Below are 12,223 nucleotides of genomic sequence, written 5' to 3'. Positions count from 1 at the left end.
TATGCTTGAGGAGGGTACCAGTAGTGCACAAATTGCGCTTGGGCACAGAGCTAATACAGATGCATATCGGGTGCTCCAAGTCGCCCTGGTCATATGGCATGGTGCCACCTAATCCGAGGTCACTTGCCTGCCCATGCCAATGTTATCAGATGTGTGAGTAGCATTCGGAAAAGAGATCTAGGTAGCACTATAGGTATATTAGTGAGCATATAGAGGAAACGTGGCGATATGATCATTTTCATGATAGCTACCCTGTCAGCTAGGGAGGGCAACTTCATGATCCATCTTAACACTTGATCCTCTAGTTTCGCAATTGCCCTATCGTAATATTCATGGATCGCTAGTTCAGGATCCCTGTGTATCCACGCCCCCAGGTATTCCACCGGATCTGTGTTCCATTCCAGGGGGTATTGAACATGTGCGATGATGTGCATGGTGTTGGCGAGATTATCACTGACTTTGTCCAGTTAATACTGAGTCCTGAGTGCCGTTCAAATTGGATATATTACTGAAGGAGTGGTGTAGGGTGCTCAACTGGGTCATGTACATGACCATGTCTTCTGCATATAGTGATATGCCTATTGATCTCTGCCGAAAGCGCAGTACCAGCATGCCTCTGTCTGATTTATGCACACCAGTGGTTCCAGAGCCAATGAGAACTGGATCGGGAAGAGGTGACAACCCTGCCTGGTGCCCCTGTGTATATACAGCGGTGCCGATGTGTACCTGTTAATATGCACTCACGCCACCGGGGTCATGTACAGCAGGCTTATCCATCTCAGAAAGGGTTTGGGGATCTCCGTTCACTTTAGAATAGTGAATACAGCAGAGCATTTTTTCTGGCCTTTGCAAAAGTTAGCTAAGCTTCTTTTTGTCTGGTCATGCCGTACTCACTTCTTCCTGTACCTCCTTTATTTTCCTCCATATGATTTTGTGCCAGTGAAGCTTCGGTATAGGAGATGAGACTGATGCTGACTTTCTGCTTTGATTTTTGTTTGAGCCTGTCCGACAAATCGGGGACCCTGAAAAGGCCACAAAGCATTGCTTCTAAAATGACTCCGCCACCCTCCAGAATCACCGCTTTTCCAGATGAGCATCTGACCAGTTGCTTCTCAATCAAGTGGCATAAAATGTGATCGGAGCAGCCCACCTTGTATAACTTTTGCATGTGTGGAATGGATGCTGTAAATGTTCAAAGACCACTTGGAAACTAATTCTTATTGTCTTGCCCCTCTCCTGATCATGCCCTGTTTGTTGATCCAGCCATCCTATTCTCTGAGTTATGCTTATTGCTCTACACGCTTTTACAAATCTTAGATTGCACCTGGATTGGCAGTACTTTTTCTTTGTTTTTTCTTTATTTATTCAACCCAGTTCAGGTTTTTTGGGGTTATTTCTTACCTGTGCTCCTAGTGCTTTCCAGTCATTGGTACGTACTAGACCGCTCCATGGCTTGGGCTGCACAACGATGCTCAAGGCCAAGACTTGCGCTTCTCTTCTGATGGTCACATTCTCTGATGATTCCACCCCTCCCGAATCTTTGCAAATTTGCCAGGAACCCTTAACATAGGTGCTCCACTGTTGGTACTGTCACTGATCCTCCTGTGTTGTGCCAGTGGCAGGCCACCGTGGTGTGATGGAGGGGTTTGTCCACCTCAAGCATCCCTTGAGTTTTTAACTGTGGGTTTCAGATCGGTTTTCGGTTTCACCTATAGAAATCCTTTTATTTGCTAATTCATTGAGGGCCGTGATCTCTGAGCATGGCGAAAGTTTGAAGTCGGCATTGGAGCATTAAGAAAGTACAGGGGTCTTTGGTGCCTAATGGCTCATCAGTGCCACCACTTTCTGACCTATATCTTTTCTATCTTCGGTGGTCTTTTGGTTGTGGACAGTTGCCCTGTTTCCACCACTGATGTAATCATATCAGAGTAATTGTCTTAATCTTGCACCTCATTCAATTGGTATGTCTAATAATGCACATAGGATTCGGAGGCTGGATATATTTCCACACTACTGTCATTAAGTATCCTTTATTGAACCTGCTGTGATCCTATATATTTCACTAATTTAAGTGTGATGAAAGGATATTGTCCCCTTATTAGCATAGAAAGTAAGTTTGTTTTTGATCAGTTTACGGATTTGTTTTTTATCAGTTTACAGCTGTTGTCCTACTTTTCTATTTTAGAACAGCACACATGGAATATCACTGTTATGACTGAAATTTTAGACCCTATTAGCACATTTATAGCACTTTGCTTTGGATCCATGTATTTTATGGAGTGAGGCAAATTTACTGTAACTCTTGGTATGTTCTACGTTTACAATATAATTTCAGTAAGTAAACATGTGCTGATCATTTATTGTCTGCTTTCCTTTTCCAGACAGGCTCTGGTAAAACATATACCATGGGAACTGGATTTGATGTCAACATTTCTCAAGAGGAACAAGGTATTATCCCTCGTGCTGTTAAACATCTTTTTAATTGTATTGAAGAAAAGAAAGTGGCCGCTGTTAGCCATGGACTGCCTCCTCCAGAATTCAAAGTCAATGCTCAGTTCTTAGAGGTATGGATTATTTTAGATTGTTCTTTCTGTATGAAAGCTGCATAACTGTGCTTTTTTAATCCATTTATTGATCAAAATTCTTTAAGATTGTGACTATTTTGCTATATTTTTCTGATAGAGACTTCAAATTGCAGAATCTTCACCTTAAAATGTATGCCCAAGGCACTAGACTGGTTCCAGAAAATTTTGCAAAAGTACCTGGTTGTGCCAGAAGGTGGTACCTGCAGCTCAATGCCGACATCGTTCACACTGTATGCGACGTCTGTGGGCCCATATAGTTACCACCCATGCTCGAAGACAACAAACCGTTCCTTTTTTCCGTGCCAACAGATGTGGATCTGGCGCTCGCCCTGGTCTTTAACCGAGGTAAAAAAAAAATAATAATCTCGATCAGTATGCAAGGGATGTCTCCCAACAAATCTACAGACTGATACCCACTTGGTCTTCCTGTGGTGCCTAGTATCATCCCACAGCTTGCAGTGACTACATCCAGGCGCACCTCAATGTTATCTGGGAGTGCAAGGCCAAGATTCTAGTTTCCTCACACTGGTAAGCCCTGTGCTGGTCAAAGTCGCCAATTCCTGGCCTTAGCTGATCCCATTCTTGTCCTTGTGACCCTTTTACCTGACATCCCGGACCAGCCCACCACCAACCTCGGCACAGCCTCGCTTTGACCTCCCCCAAGTCGGACTTAGATGCTGCTTCCTCTTTTGGATCCTTCTGACTTGGTCACGGTTGCCCTTCCCCAGATCAGGGAACGTGTCCTCCCAGACATTTTTAGGACTAATTTAGACACGTGCGAGGATAACATTAGCCATTATCAGGGTAACTGGTATGACGAGATGCAGGAGGCGAGTGGCCTTGACACCATCGCAAGACTCAGTCTTGTTTTAACCCTGGACCCGCCACTGAAGAATCTGCCTCTTTTGCAATGTTGGTATTCAGGGCTGCAGATGTGCTAGTCCTCCAGCTGCCCATGCAGGAGGTCAACACCAGTCTCCTGACAGAGGTGCTACAAATTGGTCCCACTTCGATCTGATCCTCTCCTCTCATTTAATGAGGCCCTGATGGTCGTTTTGTTGGGGACCTGGGCTAAACTCTATTCACAGGCGCCAGTCAAACATCAAATTACTCATCGTCATCAGCCAGCGCCAGGATAACCAGCTTTTTTTCCTCAACAAACTTCCTCTGAGAGTCTGGTGGTGTAGGCCACTGCCAGCAAAATTAACCTAAATGTGTTCTCTTCTGCACCACCTGGCAGATTCAAAATACATTGACACATTCGGGTACAGAGTGTTCTCGTTAATCGATCTGGGTCTCTGATCCATGGACACCTCATGTCTTTTGGGACATTATTCCCATGCCCTATGGGAGGGCCATTGGTACCAGTATGGCCCTCCATTGGCATGCTCGGATGCTTTCCACTGAGTTCTCTGAGAATGTTCAATCTAGCCTCATGGCTCCAGACTTTTTGGGGATAAGGCGGACTCTGCACTGGAGCGCTTTATGGATTATCGGCAGCTCCATTCCAATCTCGGGGCCAGTTTTGTCCCTCATGGTGTTGGATAGGGGTTTCAGTTTTGTTACCTATCGCCACCAGCCCAGCAGTCACTCCACCCCTTTTGAGGTCATGGGCAAGGATCTCATAAGTCACATGGACAACCGCGGCAACGAGCTGGCCAGTCCACTGCTCTTTTGATTGCTGCGCCCCGCTAAGCCTCTGTGATGGGTCTTTACCTGTGCACAGCCATCCTGTTAGTGGCAGGATTCAGAACTTCCTACAAGGGGGCAGTCTATCACCTCAGACAAGTGGGTGTTACAGATAGTTCAGCAGGGTTAAACTCTTACATTCTTGGACACCATCCCAAGAATGGATGATGGAGGACCATCTGTCCCTTTTGCATTAGGAAGTGCATGCTCTTTTGTCTAAAGTATCCATGGAGAGGATGCCAACTCCAGAAGTAGGACATGGTTTGTATTGCCGCTACGTTCGGGTGCCCTAAAAGGATAGAGTGCTGCCACCTGATTTCAGATCTTAACCCTCTCAATGCCTTGCTGAGGAAGGACAAGTTCAAGATGCTCACCTTTGCTCAGGTCTTGTCTGACCTTGACCATGGAGACTGCATAGTAGCGCTGGACCTGCAGAAGGCCTATTTCCACATTCCCATTCTACAGGCCCACAGGCGTTACCAGTAGGTTAGTAGCATTTTCAGTTTGCTGTGCTCCAATTTGGCCTTACCCCATTGCACCTTAAGTGTTCACAAAAGTGATGGTGGTAGTGTCAGTTTTCATTGTTTTATGGTTTACCGTTTGTCATATTTTAGTTTGTTATGCTTTATTTTACCAGTAGACCACATCTCACAGGGGAGTCTGTGAGTGCTGTAGGGGTTGCTGGACCCCGGTTACAAGCCTCTATTTCATTTCCCCATGCATTTTTATCATTCTGTGGTGCAGGCCAATTGACCACGGCCCCCTCTTCTGACAGGGTTATTTAAACATGCAGGAAGCATGTCCTCACCGAAGGCGCACCAAAGGCAAGCCCGTCTTAGGCCAGACCACACCTAGCGCCAGGACCGCTGGATCTCCAACCCACCATCCAAAAGGGCTGATCTCTTTCACAGGTAAGGAACTTCACAAATTTCCAACCGGAATTCACCTTAAACTGCGTCTATGCATACCTTGCCTCCCTTTCCGAAACAACTTACCTCACATGCCCCAGCTGCAGTGCGGTTGTATTTGAGCCCACCTTTCAGCCGCTAGGCATTATTCACCCAGAGGAAATTGCTTAACCGTGTCTCACCCTTATAAGTGCTCGGTCCCTTGCCAAACATAAAATTGAGATAGTTGACCTCATAGAAAGCCAAAAACTTGATGTGCTTTTTATAACAGAGACCTAGGGAGATTCAGCCTCCAACCCAGATTTCAGAATCGCCGTGCCGGCTGGATTTTCTTTATTTAGACTAGAAAGATCACATAAAAGTGGTTGCGGTCTGCCCTCAATTCATTGTGGCTGGGTCACCTCCGACTCTGAGCCTGCCCGCTCCACGGATTGATAAGCGGTCTTCTTGAAAATGATCGTTAGCAGCAAGTATACCTTTAATGGAATGCTACTATACAACCCATCAGGCCCCATAATTAAATTTGTAAGCAGTCTTGGCGCCTTGATTGAGAATAGTCTGTCCGTGATTGTAAAATCCACCTTGAATCTCAAGTGGAGGAGGACTCGCTAGCCTTTATTGATTCTGTGTCCTAATTTGGACTTAGCCACCTTGTTAAACAACCTACACACCAAGCAGGTCGCACATTGGATGGTCTCTTCACCAACAATCCTTATATCACACTAAAAGAGGTGATTCCTCTTAGCTGGTCAGACAATCAGGCTAATATTTTCTACCCCTGCAAAGGAGTAAAGTCCTTCAATCCACAGAGCAAAATTGACAAAAATACCTTGATCCAACAGTTGCTGTTCTCCCAACCTTCACTTCAATCTGTGCTGGCAGCCTCCCACTACAATAACTGGCTTAGCTCCACGTTTGCTACAATAACCCTGCTTCAGTTATCCCAGTCAAATAGAAGATTACCGTCCGCACCCTGGGTCTCAGAGGTGCATAGATTGGAGAAACAAGCATGAAGGAGTCATGTAAGAAGCTCGCGTAGACCATATGGAGCACAGGAAAAGTTAGCATATACACTAGCCTTCGCTAAATACAAAACCATCTAACAGAATAAAAAAGCAAATACCATACCCAGCAGATAGTATCAGCCTCAAATTGCACTAAGGTACTATTTCAAGTAGTGACTAAACGCTCCTCCGGCCCCAGCAATAATCTGGCTGGTCCAAGCCAAGACAAACGTGCCAGTGTAGCACATAGTTTCAGGGACAAAGTCCACAGAATTTACCAGATCTGTGATAACGCTGTTGAGGCAGAATCCATGAGTGGCAAGTCCCTTTTAAACCCAGCCTATGCCACTCTGACTGAATTCTCTCCTACAACTCCCGACCAAGTGTCTAAACTCCTCAACAGCGCAAACTCCAGGTCCTCCCAAGACCCCTGCCCTCCTGGTGTACTTAAATTAGCACCCGTAATCATAGCTAGTAACCTTTCAGACATTTTTAATCCAATGTTAGCTACAGGAGTTTTTCCATCAATTTGGGGAAAAAAACTATTCTCCCACTATTGAATACTTGAGTTATAGGCTGGCCGCGCCTGTAGGAACAATTGTCGCATGACACCGGGAAATGATATGTCAAACTAAAAACGTAATATTGCTTAACAGAGAATGAGCAGAGGGACAACATGTATCTGCCCAAACTACGAACTTCGCCAAGTGGCAACCACTGACTGGTCGTGTCGGGTTCCTAGGGGGTGGTTGTGTCTGCTGGGGGATGCAAGGGTGGCACATGTGTAGCCCTAGGTTGACGTTAAATTGGGCGCGTTGCCATCTGTGGTTATGTGAGGCTCTGTGGTTCGGAAACTGGCCCAGCCCCCCTCCCATGTATGGCTTGTGTATGAGGCCCCGCTCTGGTCCCCTCTGCATTTGCTGCTGGTAATGTGTTCGCATGCAGCACGCATGTTAATGTCTCTTGTAACATGCGCATATTAACATATCATAAGAGTTATAGTTCACATTAGTTCATCTGCTGTCTGAGGTGTCACTCTTGGGGGGTTGCTGGAACTTTTCTGCAGAAGGCCACACTGCAGAGGCGCTATCTTTGCTGAGGGATTGTTCAGATGAAGCGTCCAGGTCTCTCCTATTGTTGCGACTTTGTATCGTTGCCACTGTTTGCAGGGCTGCGCGTCTCTCCTGTAGTACCTGTTCCAAGTTAGGGACGGCACGAAGTTGTCGGTGGTCTCTTGCTTCATTTGAGTTTCCCCTTGTGATTTTGGTGATTGTCTGAGGAAAACCTTTTATTGGTTTCTTGTCCACTCGGCGACGTTTGGTGCCCTGCTGTTTCCAGCCAGTCTCAGGCCTCCTCTGCCGTGTTAAAGAAATGAGTGGATCCATTCAGGACGACTCGGAGAGGTAAAAGTAGCGAATGCCTCGCTCCCACATGCATGTCTTGGCTGCTAGGAATGTTCCTCTCTATTTCTGCACCTCTAGGGCGTTATCCGGAAAAAACAGAACCGATGCGTTGTCTACTCTTAACTTCCTCCAGTTTGCCAACTTCACGAAGTACTGCATCATGATCTTTGAAATTGAGAAGGCGGACGAGGAGAGGTCGGGGACCTGCGCCTGGTGGGGAGTGGCCCAAGGGCACCCTGTGGGCTCTCTCCACCAAGAAGAAAGTAGAGAACCTGTCAGGGGTAGCCGGGATTTCAGCCACCGTTCCCGTATATGCCATGGCATCCAGGCCCTCTGCTCCCTCAGGCAGTCCCACCACCCTCGCGTTGTTAGTAGGAGCAGCCTTCTGCGTCATCCATTCTGTTTTCTAGAGTGTACATTTGCACTGTGAGTTCTCGCACACCGGTAGATGTGGTCTTGGCAGCCGGGCCTCTTTCATCTCTGCCTCTATCTCGCAGACCCTGTCCACCAGCTTCCGATGGTCCGCATGGAACAGTGTGAAATCAGACGTAATTTTTTATATGCGCCCCTCTAGTGACGTGTGTGTCTGTGCCAGGAACCCTTCCAGCTTTTCCACTGCCTGGAGTATGGAGTCTATCTTGGATTCCATTGTGACGGCCGTGGAAGTTTCTGATGGTTCCTGATCTTGCCCAGGTCGTTTGGCATTGGTGGCTGGCTGCGTTGTCTGCCCATCCTGAGTAGCACTGGGGGGTGGTGCCGCCCTGCTTTCTGTGTGTGGGTCAGGTTCGCGTTAAGTATGGTGTATCCGTGTCCAACCATGCAGGAGGAGTAAAGGCGCTACACAAGCTTGGTAATTCGCAGTTCCGCTGCACCTCCAAAGTGCCACCAGCCCTGCTAGTGACCTAGTGATCGATTCCCTATAAGTGTGTGGCACCTCAGGTCAGTGAGCAGCGCTGTGTATTGTGTTCTTTTGCGGTAGGCAGGGGGCGATGGAACTGTGCTCAGTTGGGTCTCCAGATCTTGCCATGTACCGCTATTTAGATCTAGTGCATCCAGGAGTTAGGTGGCTATTCCCTCTCATGCAAGAGAGCCCTTTGTGTCGTTGCAGTGCAAGGTGATGGGAGGAATCGTTAGTGTTGGTGGTAAGACCCCTTGATTGGCCTGTGTGTGTGGGGATCTCACGTGTTCCCTGTCTCTGCTTCTCCCCCTCAGGCCGCTGAGCCAGGCCACGTCGTGGGCAGGGGGTGGGGTTCTCCACGCATCCTCACCTCTGTCATAAACTCTGGTTGTGTAGTAGGTGCGTGTGTGCCTCAGGGTAGAGGAGGGCAGCCGTCCATGTAATTCTTTCGGATCTGGCATGCCTGTGGTGGTGTGGGTCGGGACCCGGGAATGTCCCTGCGCTCCAATGTTATCGTAGCGCCCCGGCCTCACCTGAATGGTCCGCAGGCCACCAGCTTCCAGTCAGGTCCTCAGGGGCCACAGGGGCACAACTCGAGCCCTCTGTGTATTGATGATGCTCTGATGACACCACGGACCTGCGCCTAGCAGAGCTTCCGGGTCGCCGCACCGTTCCGGCGTGCACTCTGCACCTATCGGGCGAGGCTGTGTCTTCCGCCGCAGGCATACGCAGTTTGCAGGACACACCACACCTCCACCTGCCTTCCCCTGGATTGTCCACCAGCTTCGCGGGTCTGGACCCGGCAAGGTCCCCGGTCCCCAGTGAGTTCAGGGTGTCTCTGGTTCACTTAGTGTAGGAGGTGGTGCATGACTTCAGTTCGGGCCTGCAGGAGGTTGTGAGGAGCACCGCAAGTTGTCCCGCGCAGAGGCAGCTGCGGGCACTCTGCTGTCCTAACACTTACTTCTCAGGGAACACTACGTAGTTGCTGTGTGGTGCGGGGCACGCCGCTCTCCTCCGTTTCGGTCAGGCTGCTCACCACATGTAGTGCTCGCTCGCGGGTCAGGTCTCACTTTGCCTCCGTCGCGGGCCACTCATTAGTCTCCGGAGACTCAGGCCCCACCTCCTTCATTTCTTCGATGGGATGTTTCCAGAGCTATATGCTCCAGAGCCCGGGATTCTTAGTCACTCACCACTCAGGGCAGTGGGTTCCTGTGCAGGATCACAGGGCCTGTTTCTCAGCTTTCTGCTCCGTGGGTTTCTCAGCGAGGCAGCGGCTCCCAGGGCACACGATCCTGAGAGTCCCCCTCCCCAGGTACTGGATCGCCGCATTGCTCTTGCAGCCTGCCTCTCTGCACCGTCCCAGAGCCTGCTGCACAAGGGGCTCGGCCAGATGAGTGGATGGGACTGCTATTTGAATTGTTAAGGCGGATAATAGGACCTAGGTGCGGAGCTGCGTTAGAGTGTGACCGCCATCTTGGCTGGCTAGCCACGCTCCCCCAGTCACAGTGTTTAATATTGATGTCACTAAACACTTTACTATAATAAAAAGCTTCAACTTTGCTATTACCCCTTGCGCTGATGACACTGACATTGTGGTGTCAGCCTGCTCAGACCTGCCCTAGTGTCCAAGGCCAAAAACCTAGGCATAATCATTGACAACAAGCTCAACTATGGTGCTGAGGTTGCTGTATTAGTCTCCGAATCCTTTTACACCCTCAGGCTGATAAAGAAAATGTTGCCTTAAATTTCAGCCAACTCCCAAAAACTAGTCCTTACCACTTTAGTGCTATCCAAGCTAGGCTACTGTAACAGCCTTCTTATGAACCTACAGAAAAAACGCTCAAACAAACTTGAGCTAGTTCAAAACGCTGTGGCCAGAATGGTTCTACGATTGCCCAAATTCCACTCCATCTTCCCTGGTATCCAAAAGCTCCACTGGCTCCCAGTAAGGAGCCGTATTAAATGGAAGCCCACAAGGCACTCTATGATTCTGGCCCTGAGTTTATTAGACAGAAATTTCAATGGTATAGCCCCAGTAGAGATCTTCGCTCCAGGTGTAGCAAAACCTGCACTGTCTCTAGATTCAGAAAATCCACCTGGGGCGGTAAAAGCTTTTTTTATTGGCACAGCCAAATTATGGAACAGTCTGCCACTTCATACTAGGAACATCCCCATCTTATTGAGCTTCATGAAAGAACTTAAGTCGTGGCTTTTTCAGTTTCAGTTTCAGTGGAGCGTTTCAGTTTGTGTGTCATGAGCATCCAGCGCCAAGACACCTGAGGGTATAAGAGCGCTTTATACATTTTAATAACGTACATAACATCTGAATAGGTCAAGGATCCCAGTCTTCCCGTACCTCCTGGCTGTTTAAGGCAACATCACCCCAGACAGCCGTAGCCTACCTTCAGACTATGGTGAACCTCCTGACATCGTTAGGGTTCAATATCAATGTGCCAAACTCACATTTGATTCCTCAGAGGCTCCTTTTCATCGGAACCATTCTGGACACTGTTCGGTTTCATGCCTTTCCTCCAGAAAAAAGTCCAGGAGACTCAGGCTGTGATCTTTCAGCCTTGGGCCTTGATCTCAGTGAGGTCGACTCTGAGGCTGCTGGGCTGACGGCCTCCTGAATCCTGCTGGTTAAGTACGCCAGGTGGCATCTGCGAGCTCTGCAGTGGGATCTGAAGTCTTAGTGACAACAGCATCGAAAGAAACCCCCCCCCCCCCCCCCCCCCACCCGATGCTGTCCAGATTGTGGAGGAGACTGTGAAAGCTACAGGACTTCAATTAGGTCAGCAGCAGCCCCCTCTCCCTTCCCCACCCAGAACAGGCAGGCAACTGATGCCTTGCTTCTCAGATGGGGTGGCCATCTCAGATCGGCAGAAATCAGAGGCCTGTGGTCTCTCGCAGATGCTCAGTGCCACATCAGCTTGTTGGAGCTCAAAGACATCCATTTGCATTGGAAGCCCTCCTCCCATCCATTCATGTAAGTCTGGTTCAGGTTTTCATGGGCAACACCACTGCCATGTGGTATTGCAACAAGCAGAGCAGGGTTGGCTCATGGGCTCTGTGCAGGAGGCTCTATGCCACAGGATGTAGTTGGAGCGCCAGCAGATGTTCCTGATAGTGTAGCACCTGGTGGGATTTTTGAATACCAGGGTGGACAAGCTTAGCTGTTGAATCCTAGCGCATCACAAATGGATAGTAGTTGCATCCATCTGGGGTTGGCACAAAGTCTTTTCTGCATATTGGGAGAATCTTGGCTCAATCTATTTACCACTGCCAAGAAAACGCAAAGTTAAAACATCTGCCTGTTGGAGTTTTCAAGGTGTTTCTCATTAGGAGACTCGTTCCGCATAGAGTGAAACCTGTAACTCCAGGATGCCTTTCCGCCAATACTACTTATGCCTTGAATTCTCAAGGAGATCAGGACCGAACAGGCCTAAGCATTCTTAGTGGCCCCGGTTTGGGTAAGGAGAGTATTGTATCCCGAACTCCTGAGCTTGAGTATCTGTCCTCTGATCAGGCGCCCGTTTGGGAGGATCTCCTGTCTCAGCAGCAGGGTCCTGAACCCAAATCTGCACACCCTCAACCTCCATGCATGGAATTTGAGCAGGGGCAGTTGAGTGCCTTTGATCTTTATTTTGGCAACCAGGCATCTATCTACTAAATCTGTATATGCCTGCCGTTGGGACATATTTGAAGCTTGGTGCTTGGCCACCAAAGCTGACCTGCT

General features: G+C 48.6%; 1 protein-coding gene across 8 annotated transcripts in view; it reads left to right on the top strand.

Annotated features, from left to right (window-relative positions):
- Positions 1-12,223, top strand: part of KIF21A (kinesin family member 21A) — a 719,281-nt gene that overhangs the window by 161,394 nt on the left and 545,664 nt on the right. For all 8 annotated transcript variants that reach the window (XM_085654100.1, XM_085654097.1, XM_085654095.1 and 5 more), the window contains exon 3: positions 2,382-2,564. In XM_085654100.1, coding sequence (XP_085510226.1) covers positions 2,382-2,564 — 183 coding nt within the window. The remainder of the gene's footprint in view (positions 1-2,381; positions 2,565-12,223) is intronic.

The sequence above is a fragment of the Triturus cristatus genome, chromosome 4_1 (genome assembly GCF_964204655.1).
Source record: "Triturus cristatus chromosome 4_1, aTriCri1.1, whole genome shotgun sequence".
Lineage (NCBI taxonomy): Eukaryota > Metazoa > Chordata > Amphibia > Caudata > Salamandridae > Triturus > Triturus cristatus.
Note: the sequence above shows the minus strand (reverse complement) of the source record. Positions and strands in the feature narration are given on the sequence as shown.